This window comes from Equus caballus, chromosome 1 (genome assembly GCF_041296265.1).
Source record: "Equus caballus isolate H_3958 breed thoroughbred chromosome 1, TB-T2T, whole genome shotgun sequence".
Lineage (NCBI taxonomy): Eukaryota > Metazoa > Chordata > Mammalia > Perissodactyla > Equidae > Equus > Equus caballus.
Window position 1 is genome coordinate 85,879,286 of NC_091684.1, and position 21,627 is coordinate 85,900,912.

A 21,627-nucleotide genomic window follows, 5' to 3' on the forward strand; every position below is an offset into this window, starting at 1 on the left:
TAGCAACAATCTTTCCCAAGCAAAAAAAAAAAAAAAAGATCAGGCATGTAAAGAAGTGTAAAATATAATCAGCAATAAGGAGAAAAATCAACTAACCAAAAGAAAAAAATATCAACCTAGAATGATATACCTGGCAAAAATATCACTTAAAATAAGGGAAAATAAAGACATTTTTAGATGTACAATAGACAAAAGAGTCCATCCCCAGCAGAGCTGCACTAAAAGAAATGTTAAAAGAAGTCCTTTAGGCAAAAGAATATGATACTCAAAGGAAATATAGATCCTCAAAAAGGAACAAAGAGCATGAGAAATGATAACTATATACACAGATATATAATGTACTTTTGCTATTATTTAAATCTCTTTAAAATCTAATTGACCTTAAATAAAAATGATAAAAATGTAGTGTGGGGTTTGTACTATCTGTAAAAGCAAAATGTATGACAAAAATAGCACAAGACTGAGAGAGAAGTATACTACTGAGATGTTCTTATAGTATTCATGGTGATAAAATGACCTGAAGGAAGACTGTGATAAGTTAAAGACGTATGTTATAAATCTTAAGAAAGCACTAAAATAACTTTAAGAATTATAGCTAATAAGTCAACAAAGGAGATAAGATGGAATAAAATACTCAACTAACCCCCAAAAAGGCAGAAAATGAAGGAAAAGGGACAAAGTCTAGATGGGAGATTTAAAATTACTATATCAAAAATCACATGAATGTAATGGACTAAACCTCACAATTAAAAGGCAGTGACTGTCAAATTGGAAAAAAAGCAAGACTCAACTACATACTGCCTAAAAAAAAGGGCACGTTAAATATAAAGACACAAATAGGTTAAAAGTAAAAGATTTTTAAAAGGTATACAATGCTAACACCAAGGAAAAAAGAGAGCTGGAGCACTATATTAACATCATACAAAACAGACGTCATAGCAAACAATATCACCAGGAATTAAAAAAGAGTAACTTCCTAATGATGATAAAGGCATCAATTCATCAAAAAGACGTATCCTTAATTTGTATGCACTTAATAACAGAGCTTCAAAATACATAAAGAAAAAATGATAGAATTGCAAGGACCAAAAAGAAAAATCCAATTATAGTCAGGGATTTCAATACCCTTCTTTCAATAATTAATAGAACAATTAGACTGAAGATCAGTAAGGAAACAGAAGATCTAAGCAACACTATCAATCAACTAGATCAAATGGACATTTTTTAGCACTCCATCCAATAAGAGGAGAATGGATATTCTTTTCAAGTGCACACAGAACATTCACCAAGATATAATATATTCTGGGCCATAAAACAAGTCTCAATAATTTAAAAGCATTCAATCTTACAAAGAATGTTCTCTGACCACAATGGCATTAACTTAGAAATCAGTAACAAAAATCTCTAGAAAATCCCCAAATAATTGGAAACTAAATAATCTATTGGTCAAAAAAGCAATCAAAAGAGAAAATGAAAGACAGCACATCAAGTGTTCAGTGCCACTAAAGACAGAAATTTATAGCACTAAATGACTATAATACAAAAGAAAGGTCCCAAATCAATGATGTCAGCCTTCATCTTATGAAACTAGAAAAAGAAGAAAAAATTAAACCCAAGGGAAGAAATATTAAAGATTAGAGTGGGAATCAGATAACATTTTTATAGTTAAACCTGGGTTATACAGCCATCCTATTTTATCAGTATAGGTACAAGGAAGGAATTTCATTGAAATAACCCAGCTGAAAGTTGAATTTCAATATGAAGCTGCAAACACATAATTCAGTAAGTACTTTTGCTACAGAATCTAAATTTCTCATGTTTGGACCTCTAACTATCTAATCAATTAAGCAATTGTTAAATTCTAAAATTAATCTTCCAAATCACAGACACTACTCTTCAAAAATAAATGAGTGTAGTCTTGAGCAAAGAACAAATTTGCTAAAGCAAATCACATCCAAGATGAAGGATAGTATCTCAGTCAACATACACAATGTAACTTACGCCATACCATCACTGCATTAAGTCTAAACACTGATACGGTATATTTCCAACAAAATGCATTTCAAAACAAATAATCATTTTTTTCTCTGGCATTAAGTAAGTTATTGCTTACCAAACAGAATCTCAGTAGTGCCATTAAAAACACCACAGAAGTCACACTGTAATAAAAAAATGTCCGTTGTATTTGACGAAGTCAGTAATGATGGATATAACTGAATAAAAAATTGACTATTTTAAAGATTTATGATTATTTTCCTCAATCCTTATAGAACTAATTGGACTGCAGTAAAGAAGAACCAGTGGAAAGAACAAGATGGAAGAAAGCTATGCTGAATTGATTCTAAAGTAAGTTATAACTTGCAAGTAGTACTTCCTGATATCATTAATTTTATACTACACTAACATAAGAAATTTTATTTATTACAAGAAATACTATGAAAATGATTCAACAATAAATACAAATAATACTTAAAAGTAATACAAGTAATAAGTGCAATATAAAAACCTGATGTTTACCCCATCTCTATGCCTTACTCCATCCTATAAGGACTAGAGTTTAAATGAGATAAATACTAAGGATATGATGAAGCTGAATGCTGTACACATTCTTTGGTTACATAAAAGCATGCACACAAATGTACACACACAGTGGGGTGGTTTATAAAAGACGCAGAGAATAATTAGGCTAACATTTACGTAATTTGGGTGGTGAAAATTATAAAAACCAAAACATGATTTATTGAGTAAACTACTATGAAAAAAACACTTTAAAATTCTTTTCCAAACCACTAATTAGGAAAATATTTGAAATTTATGTATGATGACAGGAAATTAATGTCTCTAACATAACATAAACTCATAACAGCCTAATAGAAATATCAACAAATAGGGTAAACCAGAAAAAAATAAATAAATGAAGAAATCTGGTTAATAAACATGAAATATACCCATTCTCACAATTCTCAAATAAATACAAACCTAAAATTAATTATAGTTATAAATATACACTCACACACACACACACACACAGACATATTATAATTTTTTTCCCATCAAATTGGTGAAGTTTAAAGAGATATATGATATCCATCACAAGTCAGAGAGTAGGTTGGTAAAATATTGCCAGAAAACACTTTGGCCACAAGCTTGATTTAGTTTGTAGATACACAACTATTTCCATTATTAGGTAGGAAAACTTAGTTACTGTAAGAATCATTTTATTTTCTTAATACACTTCCAAACCCACAAAGTATCTAGACTTTCCTATCCTCAGTATAAATTAGAATTAAATAGGTCCAGCACAGGGTATGTTATAGAACAATCCTGACCCTACAGCTAGCAATTACAAGTCACACATACAATTTCTAAAAGCACAACCATTTTTTTTAAAAAGGCCATTTAAAAGAAAGACAAAACCACCTAACTAGCACTTCCTAATGTGTTCTGCTGACCTACCAAATTGTATGAGATTATCACCATCATACATTTTCGAACTGTTTATATGTAAATCCAGTAAGAAAACGGAAATAAAATGTCAAACAACCGCAACAACAAAAGAAAATGTACCTTATAAATCTATTGAAGAGAAAGACGGTGCTGCGGATGACTCGTGCTGTCCGGGATTCTTCGTGCTGAGACCTAGATAAGTTTAAGCCATCGTCCATGTGTCCTTCATGATGCATAATAGCCTATAAGGAAGCAGAAATAATGCTGTGATTCCCAACATCTATTTTCCAAAACGGAGTTTCTGCTGATTAAAAATCCTTGGTGACAGATACATCTCATAATTCAGAGTTTTTGGATTTGTGTGTGTGTGTGTGTGTGTGTGTGTGTGAGGAAGGTTGGCCCCGAGCTAATCTGTGCCAGTCTTCCTCTATTGTATGTGGGACACCACCACAGCACGGCTTGACAAGCGGTGCTAGGTCTGCACCTGGGATCCGAACCTGTGAACCCTGGGCCACCAATGCAGAGTGCATGAACTTAATCACTACACCACCAGGCAGGCCCCAGTGCTTGGATTTTTTTTTAAAAAAGGTAATATAGTGTACAAACTATATATTTGTAACACTTCAGTGTGGTCTGTGCATCACTCCACAATCATAAGTTTATATTTCTGAAGCAAAACATGAATATTCACACTAAGCGGCATATATAAAAGCCAGGAAGAGTGATTCAGACATTTTTTAACTAACCAAGTTCTTATTCATATGAAACAACAACAGAAAGACAGTTTCAAATATGTAAAGATTTGGCGAATATATCATTAACACGCTTTTCTTGAAATAAAAAATGATTTGAAGACACTAGTTAACTGGGAAGTATATAAAAATTGGGAGATCTAGATTGGGGAAGTCCTGGTATATCACGACCACACTGAAATCTCCCCATAAGAATTAATAGAGTAGGAGTGGCCTGGTGGCGCAGCAGTTAAGTTCGTGTGCTCCACTTCAGCAGGCCAGGGTTCACTGGTTCAGATCCTGGGCACGGACCTACACACGCACCGCTCATCTAGCCATGCTGTAGCAGGAAGTATGGGCACACATGTTAGCTCAGGGACAATCTTTCTCAGCAAAAAGAGGAGGATTGGCAGCACATGTTAGCTCAGGGCTAATCTTCCTCAAAAAAAAAAAAGATTAATACATAATTCTAGAAGTAGTAATAAGTTTATAATGGAGGTTTTAATTAGATTATCTCTTCTATGGCCTATAAAGTCTGTTTCACATGTTACTTACTAACTTAAGAAGTTTAGCCTTTTAACACCCTTGTCAAACTATTCTAGAAAGGCAAGCATTATGTTAGCCCATGATGGAGAATATAAATCCTATTCTGACTTTAATCCATGGTTAGGGAAAGAGACAGTGGAGTAATGACTAAGAACCCTGTCATTACTGCAGTGGACTGAAGACAGGGAGTGGCCGGAGGTGAGATACCGGATAGGGTTTGTCATGGTAAGGAGGCTGGAATGACCACAGGAAGGTAGGCTCAGCCAGGAGCTGTCTAAACAGGGCAGTCGCAAAGTCAGGGCGGACTGGAAAGAGGTGAGACTGAAGGCAGAGACACTGGGTAAGAGGGCATGGGAAGAGTGCACAGGAGGCACGAAAAAGGCTGAACTAGATTTGTGGGGATGGAGCAGAGGAAACTGATATGAGGTAAAAAAAGATAAAATTGTCAGGGATTGGTGTTTTACTGAACTCAGCAGAATGAGGCAACGAAATTGTGGAAACTCTTGATATTTAGTTTCCATGTGAAATTTGAAAGACACATGTAGAGTTTGCTTTAAAATGTTCATATTTTTAGTAGACCATAAATCCTTTTACTTGCAACTGTTTAAATTTATAAAGAAAAGTATGTCATGAGGTATGTGGTTTTAAAAATTCTTTCAAGGGGTATATGTATGAAAAAAAGATTGAAGACAACTGGTTAAATTGGTTAATTGGAAAAATGAAAGACGTTTTTTTTTTTTGCATTTACCACTTACGTATATTGAATGGTAAATCATACCTGAAGAGTTTCTGATGATTTTCTGGTAGAAATTTACTTCTATCTTTACAAAAATGCAGGTGTACATGTTACCATTTCTACCTATATTTCTCACATAACAATATATCATACTCAACTTTTAATAAAAGCTATATGGAAAATGTGACATTAGGCAGAGTTCTTAGAAAGTAATATGTGAGTTAAGAATTTTCCTTTGTTTATTCTTTCAGTTCTTTACTATTTGTGAAATCTATTTTGAACTTTTACCTTTCTGGTAAATTTTGAGGCTTAACAACATTGACTGCAGTATGGCGGATCCAACAAAATCATGATTAATAAAATGAAAAGCCCAACAAAACTCATGTCCAGTATCACAAGCAATGATAGTGTTTATCCTTGAGTGTGATAGTGACTAGAAGGGATCACGGAGGTGGGGGGCCGAAGGTGTTTCTAACATACGTAGCTTTGAATTTTCTAGAACCCATATTCAAAAAAGTTTTTTAAAAAAATTAAAATTAATTTTAGTAATATATTGGATTTAATGCAATATATCCAAAATATTATTATCGCAACATGTAATAAATATACAAACTTGTTAATGGGATATTTTACATTATTTTTTTCAATCCTTATCTTCAAAATCCAGTGCATATTTTATAATTACAGAGTATGTCGATTTGACAACAAATTATTATTTAAAGTACTTGACTTGTTTTAGAATTCATGACATTTATAGTTGGAAAAGTACATTCAGATACTTAAGTTGTTCCAAACATGGATAAAAGTTTTCTAATAACTTATTCAAGCATAACTTTTTAAATTTAAATTAATTAAAATTTAACAAAACTAAAAACCCACTTCCTATAGTACTAGCCACACGTGGCTAGCGGCTACTGATTTAGCCAGCACAGCCCTAAAGTTAATTTCAAGTTTATGGGAATTATAAGAAACATGAGCAACGGGAAAAAATGGTTAGACACATCCAGAACATGGGACATTCTATAACTGGCCTGGGTTCTTAAAAAAGTCAGTGGCATGGGACAAAAATAAGATAAGGAATTATTCTAGATTAAAAGAGACTAAAGAAGCATAAAAAAATAAACAAATGCATGAACCTTGATTGGATTCTGATTTAAAATGAGCTATAAAAGACATTCTTAGGACAATGGAGGAAATATGAATATGAACAGAATATTAGATAATATAATGAATCATTATCTATTAGGTATAAGAATGGTAGTGTGGATGTGTCCATACACATACACATATACAGAGAGAGAGAAATAAGGAAGAAGGAAGGGATGGAGAGAAGGAAAGTAAATATTGCAAACTATTAATGATTGTTGAATCTAATATGAGGGTATACGGATATTCATTAAATTAGTCTTCTAACATTTCGTATGTTTGAAATTTTTCAAAATAAAGTATTTAGAAAAAAAATCTGGTAAATATTATGGAAGAGCCATGGCCAAATATCTTTATCAAAATACAAATTTGTTTTGAAGCCCAATCAAACTCTTTTGCTCCAGTTTGCACGTTAGCTGGTGACCTTCCAAACGCTAAGATGGCACTCTGTACACTCAAAATTCTGCGATGCTAATGCAGTTGGAGACCAAGCGAATAAGTGTATGTGGGATCTCCTTTACTCAACTGTAACTTCACACCCTTGAAAATATATGTTTTCATTCAAGAACCATTGATTGAACATCTACTGTGCTAGATACTGAGAATACAGAAATAAAAGATGTGGTTCCAGTGCCCAGAGTCTAGTGATGGAGACAGATCATAAATCAGGATTATACACCTTTGTCGTGTCTTTTCCTTTCTGCCCCTCCTCCTTAGACTGTGAACTGAACATAGTCTAACCTCTAGGCTCTTTGGCTTCTGTAGACCTCAAAAGGCTGCTGCAATTCTTTGGATCCAAACATGCAACAACAAGGATAAAAGTTACATACATTTTGCTGAGTGAAAAAAGCTATATCCAAAAGCATGTGTGCTGCATGATTTCATTTATATAAAGTTCTACATCAGGTAAAACCAACCTCTGGGGGGTAAAGACCACAAGAGAAGTTGTTCCTGGGAAGAAGGGGCAGGGAGAATCTGGAAAAGAATTTTGGGCAATTTTCTGGGGAAACGGAAATGTTCCATATTGCAATGTGTTTGGGTCGTACAAATGTATCCAGTTGTCAAAACTCTACAGTTAATTTTTTGCATTCCAGTGAATATAAGTTTTACCTCCAAAAATTAAAAATAAGTAACAGTAATAATCCAGTGGAACATGGCATGGGGGTGGAGGTATAAATGAAACAAGAACAGGAGAGCACTGAAAATGCTGAAGGTTAACAATGGATATGTAAGGCTTCAATGCATATTTTGTTTTCTTTGTATATATTTGAATTTTCCAAAATAAAAAGTTTAAAACAGCCAGGCTCAGTAACAGGAAATAAGGAATGCTTTACAATACTGAATACAAATATATGAATTTAAATTTATGAACCTAGATCAAAGACTTCAAAGACAAGTGATCATCTCATTATAAAGATTACACAGGTCTGCAGAATTGTCTCAGGATCTCCATCCAAAGCTCAGAGTTAGGTAGTGTAAGGATGCATTTAAGCCCAACCTCATCTAAGCAAAATCAGCCTTCAAATTCACCAAAGTCAGCACTGGTCCCTCTAAACAGATCACAATAACGATGAACAATCTATACTGGAATGTATATATGTTACATTTAATAAATCTATTGAAAATAAAAATTTCTGCCCCCTACAGTCTTCTTTTCCAAGCTCTCCCATTTGGAGAAATAACCTGTGTCTGGTTATTTGGTTCTATGCACTGTATTACATGTTGGTGTAAAAATATGAAATACGAACAATCTAGTACTATGTACTTGCCCTAAAGGAGTTCATAAATTAGCGGAGAGAGAGAGACATGTAGCCTAGTAAATAAAACAGCACAGGGAGTGTATATAAAATTTAAAAACTTATATATGAATATTATGAGGACATAAGGAAGGTTGCAGGGGATAAGCTGAGATAGTCAGGAAGAACTTTGAAGATCATCTTTAAACTTCACCTCTGGTGGATGGCTAGGAATTGGGCAGAGGAAAAAGAACTTGTAAAGCGTATTCCAAAGAGAGGAAATGGTATATACAAATGCACAGATGTGTACAAACCAGGGCTTTTTTTTTTTGAGGGGTTGCAAGGAATGTGCTGTAAGTAGCATGCTGGGGAAACTGAAGAGGATGCTTAGAGATTGACCAAAGAACAGGAGACTGGGGCACAGCTGAGGTGGAAGGCAGGTCAAGAAGGGGATCACATTACTATGGAAAACTGTGGTCATTGTCTTGCAAGCAATGGGGTGTCAGTGAAGGAGGCAGAGATGAGAGTACACTACATGAGCACTTCGGCATTTTAGAAAAATCATTACAGCAGCAGCATGCAGTGAATCAGTTAGACTAAGCTAGACTTCAGAAAAGAGTATATTTCTTCATTTAATATTTAAATCAGTGATGTAACATCCAGCAATGTTCATCTTACAAAAAACCAGAGTTTATTATGGTGGGATTTGATGTTTAGCATGTAAATAATGAACTTTAGCAGATGGCTGAAAGTGTTAGCTACCTCTTTTTGTCTTGCGTTTGTGTTTTTTGTCATGAAAAATGACTGCTATCAGGAGTGGTTTTTTTTTTTTTTAAAGATTTTATTTTTTCCTTTTTCTCCCCAAAGCCCCCCAGTACATAGTTGTATATTCTTCGTTGTGGGTCCTTCTAGTTGTGGCATGTGAGACGCTGCCTCAGCGTGGTCTGATGAGCAGTGCCACGTCCACGCCCAGGATTCGAACCAACGAAACACTGGGCCGCCTGCAGCGGAGCGCGCGAACTTAACCACTCGTCCACGGGGCCAGCCCCCTATCAGGAGTGTTTTTATATAATCTTACCTTGCGTTGTATGGATCCCATTCTCACAGATTTCACATCCACAGACTGGTAAGTCAGCCACAGGCCAGTATTTACATGTTGAATGTAACATACTGAGTCTCCATATTTTATTTCAGATGTTCCCATGCCATCGACTTCTTTTCTCACTCCTACATCCAATTTTTCCTAACGAGAGAGGAAAAAAAAGATAATGAAAAGTTTAAAAAATACCAGTTTATATTGAAAGAATTTTGCCTTGTTGATAATATGTCCCTTGAAAAATTCAGCCCTTTGAAATCCGCGGAAACAATAATGGTCAAAATATTTTACTCTAGCAGTTCAACCTCTACTGAAAATCAAAGAAGGAAATTGCAAAAATAACTAAAATATTCTTGAATTATTCACACTGGTAGAAAATTATTTTGGCCTTAACACAAAACTTTATATTGCTTAATGGCAAACTCCAAAACAGAGATCTTAAAACTAGTAGTTGAGGCTTCATATTCTTTCCAGATTATTCTTTTCATTATTGGTAGTTAAGACCACAGGTTTGGGAGACACAAAATCCAGTTTTGAGTCCAGTCTCTGCCACTCATTACCTCTGTGTCCTTAGGACAAGTTAATTAAAGCTTTTCAGCCTCAATTTTCTCATCTGTAAATCAAGGTAACAAAAGCATCTCCCCCAGAGCATCAAAAAAAATGAGTGAGATAATGCATGTAAAGTTTTCAGGACAGTGCCTGGGATAAAATAAACACTCGAGTACATTTTCGGGATGTTGACCATGAAAATGGTGTCAATAATGATGATGATGCTAACAAGGATGTTAATGATAACGATGACTTCTTTTGAGCTAATCAAAGCTACACTTCAGTTTCTGCTCCTGCAATTTCCAACTTACACTACAAACTTGTACACTCCTAAAGGGCTCCTCTGCTAAGCTCCCTAGGCTACGAAGAAGCAATCCATCCTCTGATACCAAGTAAACGTTTCCTTCAAATCCTTGTTTATTTTAATGCTTCCTCCTTCAACACGCCCCATGTCAATTTTCCCTCTCATGCTTAATTCTGATCTTCAAGAACTCACTGTCTTGGCTTTCCATAATCTTGGGTTCTGCATCTGTGGATCCAACCAACCATGTACCAAAAGGCCTGTGATGGTTGCATCTGTACTGAACACGTACAGACTTTTTTTGCTTGTCATTATTTCCTAAACAATCAGTATAACAACTATTTACATAGCATGTACATTGTATTAGGTATTGTAAGTAATCTAGAGATGATTTAAAGTATACAGGAGGATTGCGTAGGTTATATGCAAATACCATGCTTTTTTATATAAGGGAGTTGAGCATCTGCTCAATTTTGGGTATGCCTGGGGATTTTGGAATCCCTGGGGAGTCCTGGAACCAATTACCCACAGATACCAAGGGACAACTCTAGTCCTTAAAATAACAGTAAAAAACTAATGTTCTTTTAGTTGCAGTATTTCCTTTTGTGGTTTCTTATTCCCCTCCTTGGTCTAACTTTCCTTGTTAAGTTTACTTTAAGTTTCTTCTAGGTCTCTGGTTATTTGACTGTTGTTTGAAATTAGTAATAGTTACATAAATATTTTTGAAGATTAACTTGGAGTAAAAATTTATATCTTTTATACCAAAAGGAACAATTTAACAAAAACAAAATTTTGATAGATTTTTCATATCATTTTCACACTATACTAATGAAAAACTCTAAAATGTTTATGAACCTCTATCAACAATTGAAAATTAAAATGAGTTGAAATTCTTAATACAAAAAGGTCAAGATCATCTAAGAAAATGAATATAATTATAAATTAAGTTGACTTAACCATTATGCAAATAACTTGAAACACTATTCTACGAATCTGCAATAAAACAGATAATTAACCATTCCAATTCCATTCTATCAAACAAGATGAACTACTAATCTACTTATACCAACTCTATCAATGAGAAAATTAAGTTCTAAGGGAAAATATAACAATGCAATTATCCCCTCAGACTAAAACAATGAGCCTCTAACATTCTAACTTTTTGTTTTTCTTTTATCCAAGGACATTAGTTTGTAGTCTATTTATAGGCTCATGGATTGTGTTTTGAGAAGTCAAAACTGCCAATTGTAAAGACACGCTCTGTTTGCTTTTTATTTAAGCGGTTCACATCGCTCGCTGGGTTAGAAGTTTTAATTGTGCAAATTCATGATGAAATGTTTTAGTAATTACTCGGATCCTCGAGTCAGGTCAGAACTATTAAAGTGACATTAGGAAAAAAAAAGCGTGATTATTTTCTGTATGAAAAAACAAAGGCCAGTCATATTCTTTCCTTCTTTTATTTCCTGTCATTTTCTGTAGCTCAGGCTTAGGAGAAATTCAGGTGAAAATAATCTAGATGTTTAGAAGAATCATAAGCACAAGCACAACATGAGTCAAGAAGGTGACAGTTGGTAAAAGCATCGAACAGAAAATTAGCCTGTATTCCTAGAAATAAAATGCCCAGATTAGGTAAGTAATAATCTCACTAAAACTCTGTATTAGCTACACTATACCTAAATTAGTGGCCTCTAGTTTCAGCATCACCTTTTTTATTTTATTTCTCTTTTGGGTTATTCTGGCTGTGAGAAATGATGGAGTACTTTAGTTGGACTAATCTTCCCATAAATAACAATAAAATTTAGAAAAAATACCTTTCAGAATCTATTTGAAGGAAGCTGAGAGGGACAAAGAGCAGAGAGAAATTGGAAAGTAGACTTTTCTTTAAAGACAAACAGCACCCAAGTGCTTTATAAAAAGCTGCTTTTTGCCTCGGGGCATAGCCTACCCAATCGGCCCACAGCCCAGTGCTGCCTTACTGGCTTGAGGTAACAGAGGACACATTTTAGGGCTCACAAGTAGCCAGAAAATTGCATGAGCTAAGTCCTGGATCAGAGCTATATCCACAAAATCTGCTTATAAAATTCACTCAAATTCTTGCTGACCACTAAACTCAGGAGAGGCTCAGCATAATGGCAGCTGAAACTGAGCAGACATATAAGCAAGCATCCACTGCAAAAGAAAGAGAGAGAAACTGGAGTTTTAGTCCAGCAAGGTTAACTGCCTGCCAAAATCAAAATCATCCCTTAGAAAAAAATTTAACAAAATTCAGAGTTTTCAGTCATTTCTAATATGCAATATACTGTTAAAAGTAAGTAGATGTTAAGAAACAAGAAAATGTGATCTATACTACATTGAAACAAAACAAAATATAACCTATACTAAAGAAAAAAAAATAGGCTATAAACACTGATGCAAAGATAGCCCTTACAATTAGCAGGCAAGAATTTTAAAGCAACTATTATAAATATAAAATATGTTAAAGGACATTAACGAAAATATACATATAATGAATAAACAGATGGGAATGTCAGTTAAGAAATATGAAATGTAATAACAAAATGAAAATAATAATTGAAATACAAAATTTATTGGAACAGATTAACATCAGTTTGGAATTGTAGACTAAGGAATCAATGAAGTTCAAAGCAGATCAATAGACATTTTCAATCTCAAGATCAGATTGCCAATAAACATACTCCAACATAAGTACTTTGTAATTAAATAAAAATTTCCCTCAAAAGACTATGTAAAATTTAATTCCTACATCTCCTGCATTTAATCAAAGAAATGTTGAGATCCTAACTATTATCTTAACATTCATTAACATCCACAGAATTTTAAATTTAATAGTCTAATTGTCCATTCTGTAATAATAATCTTGAGAACTATAAAAACACTCAAAGAGAAAAACTCCTTCTGACAGTCTAGAGGTATTGAAAGACCTATTTTTACTGTAAAAAGATTTGTTTAGGTCGTTATTTTCTCTTTTGATTCATGTAAACTCATCGCATGCCGTACTTCAACTACCAGAGAAATGATGGCTCTTCCTTGAAATTGCTCCTCAACTGCCTTCTTTCCCACTTGACTATCTATTGTTTTTTCAAGGACAGGAATCATATGTCTGGTTCCTTCAACCCAATGGCCCATATTCCCAGGATCAGAACTGTGCCTGCAGATATTAGATTCTCAAAAAAGATTTGTTAAATGAAAGAATGAATTTTTGGAGAGAAATCACATACTCCTTCAGATTTCTTATAGAAAATATACTTACAAGCTATTCCCAATCCTAACATTCAAATAATTCCACTCACCAATGCCTGGAATATCTAATTTTTAAATGAACATCAAATTGGTTCTAGAACCAAAAAGGAACCACCTGAAAAATATTAAGTGATATTTTGGCATTGGGTGTTCCAAACTGGTGCATGATAAAGCAAAAACTATTTCTAAACGTTTGTGGTCTTATTAAGTGATATAAAGGCATTAGATATACCAAACTAAACGCATTAAGAAACTTGAACTAGTCCTGTAGGATTATGTTCTTATTATAAGAACTAGGTAGTTCAGAGAGATTCTTCTAGCATTAATTGAAATCATCCTTAAATCTATCCAAGTTATTCTTTCAAGTAGCTGATAGGAAGAAAAAAAGGCCTTTATCCTTAGATGATGGAGTGCTTGTTTTTGTAATGGACAGTTCTACTTAAGATACATAATGGTTAAAGTCCGGAAAGGTAAAAGGTCAAAAGAGTTTTATTTTTTTATTTGCTTCTTTATGGCACCACATTGCAGTACAAACTAGTTGGTCACCATGAAATACGAATCTAAAAATACTACAGGGTCAGAGAAATTACTGGGGCTGACAGGCCAGCCAACCTGAGACCATCCAGGGCAGGGCTGCAAAAAAATATACAGCTCTCTTTATCCCTGGTGTTCAGAAATCTCGTGAGGAAACACTGGTGAATGGGTTTGTGGAGAAAAGGGATTTAAAACATTTTTTTGTGCTGGGAGAGTCTTTGAGGGGATTTCATAGCAGCAGTGAAACAAGGTCACAGAGCCTTGTATAATCCCTTCCCCTGGAGTGTGGGCTGGGACAATGAACAAGATGGCATTTCACTCCTGTGATTAGGTTACACTTTTGCAAAGGTGAGGAGATCTTGTGGATGTAATGAAGATTTCTAATCAATTGCCTTTGAGAAAATCAAATGGGAGATTGTCCTGGGTGACTGACACTTAATCGGGTGAGCCCTTTAAAGAGAGTTTAGGCTTTCCCCGAGCCCAGAGACTACAAATAGCTAGGGCCCATGGGGTTCCATCCTCTTCATGATCTTCCTTTCCAGACCACCTGCACCACGGACTCTCAGCTTGCTCAATCAGCCCTCCCAATCTCATAAAGCAATCCACATAATAAATCCCTTAATATATACATCTCTCATACTGGTTCTGCTTCTCTGGCTGAACTCTGACTGATAAACTTCATCCACAGAAGGATTCAGTGAGCTCATTCTCATGCTTACTGTCATTAAAAAGGATCAGCATAAAAACTATAACTGAATTTCTATATTTTCTGTAAAATCATAGTTGGCATTCTTTTCTAGTATGCTATCAACATCTCTTGAGAAAGGGTTACTGCAAAAAAATTGTTTTGAATTTAATCCTGATTAAATGCAAAATTCATTTCCATTGATAACTTTGTATAACTATTTTGATAAGAAAAAACACTACAAATTCTCCATTTTGCTTTTATTTTTAGATATTTAATCAATTACTGAACAATTGTAATAGATGATCACAGGTGAACAACATATCTTTTCTATCTGCTATTATTATTAAATCTTTAATTTTCTTATTTAAAAAGGCTTTAGTCTTACTACTTAAGTCCAAGGTCTGGATCTGCCACACAACTTATCTAAGGTTCAGTTTCCTCATCTGCACAAGGAAGATTAAAAATAGTATCTGAGCTTCATATGGTTGAACTAGGATTAAATGAGGTAATGCATGTTAAGTTCTTAGCATACTATTTCACACATAACAAATTGTTAACCACTACTCTTATTTTCCTTCTATGAGAGCATGTGTTTTAAAACATCTTAAACATTTTTTGAACCAAGAGTAAAAATCCCAAATAAAAATAACATACTAAAAACAAAAACCATGTCCTAAAAATGTTTTGTTCTTTCTATTTTTGCCATGTGCTCCATAATCCTTGTAATCTCATTGGCGTTCTTATTTGAGGCTGGTCTTCCATCATTTCAATAGCAAAAGGTTTCTATTCCTGGTGCATGGGAGAGGGAAACCTGGAGGAAATCACCCACAGAGGAGTATTTTAGTGGCATCTTAACCTCAAATAATTACATCTTGGGGAAAGTATAATATATGTGTGATTGGCAAGACCTACCTTATGATTAAAACTGACATTTCAACACACTTGAAAGAGACGCTTAAAAGTTCTAGGAGTTGAGTAAGTGAAGAATAGCTCTAAGAAAACCTACACAAATCCAATTGAATTCTTCACTATGTAAAATTTTTTTTTTTTTTTTTTTTTAAAGATTGGCACCTGGGCTAACAACTGTTGCCAATCTTTTTTTTTTTTTTCTGCTTCATCTCCCCAAATCCCCCCTGTACATAGTTGTATATCTTAGTTGCAAGTCCTTCTAGTTGTGGGATGTGGGACGCCACCTCAACGTGGCCTGACGAGCGGTGCCATGTCCGCACCCAGGGTCCGAACCCTGGGCCACTGCAGCGGAGCACGTGAACTTAACCACTCAGCCACGGAGCCGGCCCTGTCAAATATTTTCTTTAAGAGAGGACTGACATAATCATTTTCGCAATACATACGTGTATCAAACCATCATATTGTACACCTTAACTTACACAATGTTATATGTCAATTATATCTCAATAAAGCTGGGGAGAAAAAAGGACAAACATAGGTTATATTATAAACTATTATCTACTTTATTCTGTTTATTCTGAATATACATAGTTATCAACAATTGTTGATTCTTCTGTCAAATCCTGAATTTGAGATAAATTATTGACTGTTCACATTAGTGTCAAAGACATCACAATGACAATCAAGGGAAATATTCCTTATATCAACTAGTAAAATAGGTTGGGTTTTTTTGAGGAAGATGAGCCCTGAGCTAACATCTGCAATCAATCCTCCTCTTTTTGCTGAGGAAGACTGGTCCTGAGCTAACATTTGTGCCCATCTTCCTCTATTTTATATGTGGGACGCCTGCCACAGCATGGCTTGATAAGCAGTGCTTAGATCTGCACCCAGGATCTGGACCAGCGAACCCCAGGCCACTGAAGTGGAGCACATGTAAAGATATGGCAAGCATTTTCAACCTTACAGTGGCCAGGCCCTACAATCACTACTATTAATAACTCTTTAATTTTTCACAACATATCTGTATATGTGAGCGTATTTCTGTGCCATTTATTTTTTCCTGGGATACCAGTTGCTATTCTGTAATTTATTTTCAATAAAACTATGTCATCAAATTGTGGTATGTTAATTCCAGTGCTTTTCCCAAGACCATGTAGTTAGATTTTAACTATTTTTCTAGTATTATAAGCAGCTTCTATTTTTAAAGATATCTTTTACCAAGACAAAATTAGTTAAAATATTATGCAAGAATCATGCACTATTGTGTAAGATATTACACACACACACACACACACACAGAGTTTTAATTTCAGTTACGGTTTTACTTCCCTTACAGAGTCAATGGTTATCCACATACTTCTGAAAATCAGGACTTAAAAACTGAAACACTCAAAATACAGTAGAGAGAGTATAATGCATTCTAAAGAGACTAAGTTAGCCAGAGGCATTAATTTGATTTGATAAAGATTACTATTATTATTACAGAAAAAAATTTTTTAAAGTCACTGTTCTACTTTTTACTAACAAAATGGGAATCTGAGTGACCAGTTGTAGACATTGGAAACCAGGCATTGTTGTGAACATGTCACTTTTAAAATTCTTAATTCATTATATCCAGCCCTAGGCCTAACTAGAAGATGCTAACATGATTAGAGAAAGCTCAAGAGATGACATAGGGGAGTTTCAAAGAACGTGGGAGAAGGCATAGAAAAAGCCCCTTCCTCCCCTTCTTCTGAGAGAAGAGCGAGGCAGGAGAATCAAGTCTCTCTACCCAACTTCAACGCACTGCAAAATAAGGAATTTCTTTCCATTCCCAACTGAATACACCCACACTCCATTTTATCATAAATTTTACTGGCAAATCCAAAACTCTACAATCTGAGACATGTTATTGCCGTTCTTCCTATTTGGGTCCATATTAGTTAGGATGAGGAGCTCATTTGAAATATATACATATTTCATGAGGAATATATATATAAGATACATATATATTTAAGATACTTCAAATACCTTAAATAATCTGAAATACATGCTAGACTAAACTGCAAATGTCACATACCAGAAGGGAAGTCTAAAGACATCGCTCTAGAGACAGAGTATAAAGTGTAGGAACGTTTTGTTCAGATTCATTTGCTTGTAAAAGCCACATGAGTTCAGGGGAATGAAAAGAAGCAATTTCTAAAACTGCTTACTGCAGGGAATATGTTTCATGCATCAGCATATTACAAACATTATAATATGGCTTTAAAATTATGTGTTTCACAGTAAGAGAGATTAACTTAAAATCCATAGAATATAAAATAAGATACAATTGATCTTTACCTATCAAAATTAGCAAAGATTTTTAAGAATTATCTGTGATGAGGCGGCACAGAAATCTAAACTTTCATAGATTGCTGCTTGGAATGGATACTGGCACAAATTTTGGAAGAACACTTTGCCTCCAAGCGTCCGTTCACTGGAGCGTTACCAGGACCCACGGAGTGGCCGGCGCCATAGCATGGCATCTAACATAGTCACAGTCCTCCAGCCTCTAAGAGCTTCCAAACCCAAAAACCTTATTTAAATTTTCATATAATTTAATCAAACAGTTCAACTTCCTAAAAGGAATATACAGAAATATTTAGAGACAAAAATGCTCAATTTATGAGAACAAAATTGAAAATTAAATATTCAAATATAAGGAAGTGGCTGAATAAATCATGATAAATCTATAATAGAATGTTGAGTTATTGTCAAAATTCTATTAAATAAGGAATATAGTAGTATATTAAATAAAAACTAAATACAACATAGTATATAATTAGCCCTATTAAGTATCAAAATATGTACCTATTTGCTAAAAACTGAACTGCAGGGGCCAGCTTGGTGATGTAGTAATTAAGTTTGCACATTCAGCTTCAGCGGCCCTGGGTTCGCTGGTTCTGTTCCCAGGTGCGGACCTACACACCACTTGTCAAGCCATGATGTGGCAGGCGTCCCACATATAAAGTAGAGGAAGATGGGCACGGATGTTAGCTCAGGGCCTGTCTTCCTCAGCAAAAAGAGGAAGATTGGTGGCAGACGTTAGCTCAGGACTAATCTTCTTCTTCAAAAAAAAACCTGAACTACACACACACACACACACACACGAGTTGTTTCCGAGTGATGAATTGTACATGATTTAAGTTTCCCCCTTACCACATTTTCATACTCCCTTTTAAGATTTTCTACATGACTATGCACTAAATAAATAGTAAAAACATTAATTTTAGAAATAAATAATGGAAAGAATTACTGTCTCTATCTCATGGAACATAACTTTATTACCTAATCTGCCAATGATTTTAAAATTAAAATTCGACTGTGATTTTAAAAATAAAACGTTTTCTTCAATTGCACCTCCACCTTCACTACCCTCAACCTTGTTATCATGTGCAATTATCATTGTGAATTAAATGAGTGGAGTGTATGCCAGCAAGTTATTAACAACCTGAAGAAGTACCAGGCAGGAGACCAGCTTTAGAGAAACTGAACAGCATGTTAAAACGTACTATTGGGATCCTTGGTCTCTGTGCCTTCAGTGGAAGCTATGACATCACGCAACTGCTAAACCCCAGAGCAGAAGCCCTGAGCAAAGACCAGAGAAGGCTCTGGCCAGTAAAAATTCTCTAAATGCAAGTTATACTCTAACAGTGACAGAATATTAGCACAGATATTTGGAGAAAAATGTTTCAAGGGCTATTGCTTTGGGCAAGAATTTTTATCAAGAGCTTTTGAAAATATTCATAGCTTTTGAGTCAACATTTCCATTTCCAGGAATGCATCCTAAAAAAACAAATCAAAAATGTGCACAAAACACATAAAATGTACACATTCTTGTGTTCAAGGATGTCAGCACATTGGCCGTTTCATTCTTTAACTGATTTTTTTGTTACAAAAGAAACAGGCTTTTATAACAGCAAAAAATCCAAAGATTTGTTTTTCCAAAGTTAAACTAAAAATTCCCCCGCATTGATATTCTTATAAACACTCCATTTGATCTTTCTAAAGTATTCAAAGTTAAAAGATTAGTGTAGATCCTTCCATATTTATCATATAATCACATATAAACATACACACAAGGATTTCATTTTTAATTAAAAAAATAAGATTTTTAAAATTATGACTTGCTTTTTTTCACTCAACAATATTATCATTGCTATCTTTCCTGATCAATATATTCTGATAGCTAATAGCATTTAGCTATCAAATATATTTGGTGAATATTTGAGTCGTCTTCAGTTTTTTGCCACGACAAAGAATAATATTAACTCGCACAGGTTTTATTTTATTTCTGTAAGACAACGCCACTCATTGAAAAAAAAAATAGATTGCTAGATCAATGGCTATATGTATGCAAGAAAGTTTTGAGATATGTTAATATACTTTTCTCATTTGCATTTGCATTTCCATTTGAATAAACTAGCCCCTGTTTTGACAGAGGCATCCATTTACCTCCTGGAGAATTAAGATTGTTATAGAAAGAATGAAAAGAGAAAGACTGTCAGTATTCAGCCTTCTACAGCAACAGTAGGATTTCTGGAGACCATAGGAATAGGATTGTTATAGAAACAGTGAAAAGAGAAAGATGAACTCAGGATTCAGATTTCCACATGCAAGAGTAGGATTTTTGGAGACCACAGTTAGACAACAGAGTCAGGCTGCTGCCTGGGAGCTGACGGAGGGGTCGAGTGATGCTTCATCTGTGTGAGGCCCTGCGAGGTCAAGGGTGCACCTCCAGGCCTCTGCGCCAGCCGTGACAACCCGGGGGTGAATGAGTGAACCAGCCAGCCCAGGATTCCAGGCCTGGGGCTAACTCCTGGTTATTTAAACCCACACTAGTTAGGTGGTTTAGACAGAGATGACCTGGCTTGCACTGGCTCTTCTGCACTCCCAGCCCAGTTACTCGGACCAGCAGGTTTTGTTTTATGAATATTAATACTACGTTACTTCAGTTGATACACAGATTTTGTAACTGTTATATCTTCAGTGAATTGCATTCTTTAATACTACAAATATCCTTCTTTGTCTCACTCAGTGCTTTCTTTTGTCTGAATTCCTCCTGAATTTGTTTCTTTTTGGACTGAAATGCTAACAGTGGATAAACTAGCAAATTTCCACTCCTCTGCTTAGTTAGGCTTTAGGAAGAAGCCCACTGGCACCGTGTTTGTTCACAATGAGATCAACTGTGCTTTCTAACTACAGAGATAAGGAGCACCTGCCCACCCGAGGTCTACCAAAGCAGCCCCTTCAGAGTCCCTGGATGGGTCCACACAAGAAGTATAATAGATGAAGACCCTGTCTAAGATTGTCCATTGGAGTTGACCAGCTTTGTCTATTTTCACCACAGGGAATAGCAACTACACTGGCTGTCTTTCTGGGAGACAGAGAACTCTGGGGTTCAATCTCGCGATGAATCAGAGCATCTTCCACCATTCTGTTTACTCCAAAGCAGGAGTCCTGAGAGAAGGGCATTAGGGACATAGACTCAGTCTACAGCGATACTCCTGGTCTCGCCCAAACTTACCTTTATCTATAACAGGGGCAAAGTTTTGCATTTCTGAGACAAAAGCTAATGGTAATTCAACCCCATTCCTATCATTATTCTCACATTTCACATTCTTTATTAAATGAAGGACAGGAATACAGACAATTATCATAAACATGAATACAACAGATGCTTGGCATTTGTCAGTTGAACATGTGCTACTTTCAACTATTCCTGAGACACTTCACTGCTCAGGACATTTGTTCTCTTGCTGAGGCATGGTCAGGAATCCGCTGCATCGCAGGGTTGGTGAGTTAGGAACCACTCATGAGGCACCAGCATTCCCACTTGACTTGGATGTGCATTTATTTTTTCCTATTCTACTCAACATCTGTTTCAGAGAGAGTCTCATTAAAGATCTTAAGTGTTCCCTTAGAG

At 35.1% G+C, this 21,627-nt stretch overlaps 1 protein-coding gene across 1 annotated transcript in view; it reads right to left on the reverse strand.

Moving 5' to 3' along the window:
• RYR2 (ryanodine receptor 2) overlaps window positions 1–21,627 on the reverse strand; it is a 682,530-nt gene that overhangs the window by 337,780 nt on the left and 323,123 nt on the right. Inside the window, exons 13-14 of the mRNA XM_070228795.1 lie at window positions 9,421–9,585; window positions 3,568–3,689 (exon numbers count right to left, since the gene is read on the reverse strand). Coding sequence (XP_070084896.1) covers window positions 3,568–3,689; window positions 9,421–9,585 — 287 coding nt within the window. The remainder of the gene's footprint in view (window positions 1–3,567; window positions 3,690–9,420; window positions 9,586–21,627) is intronic.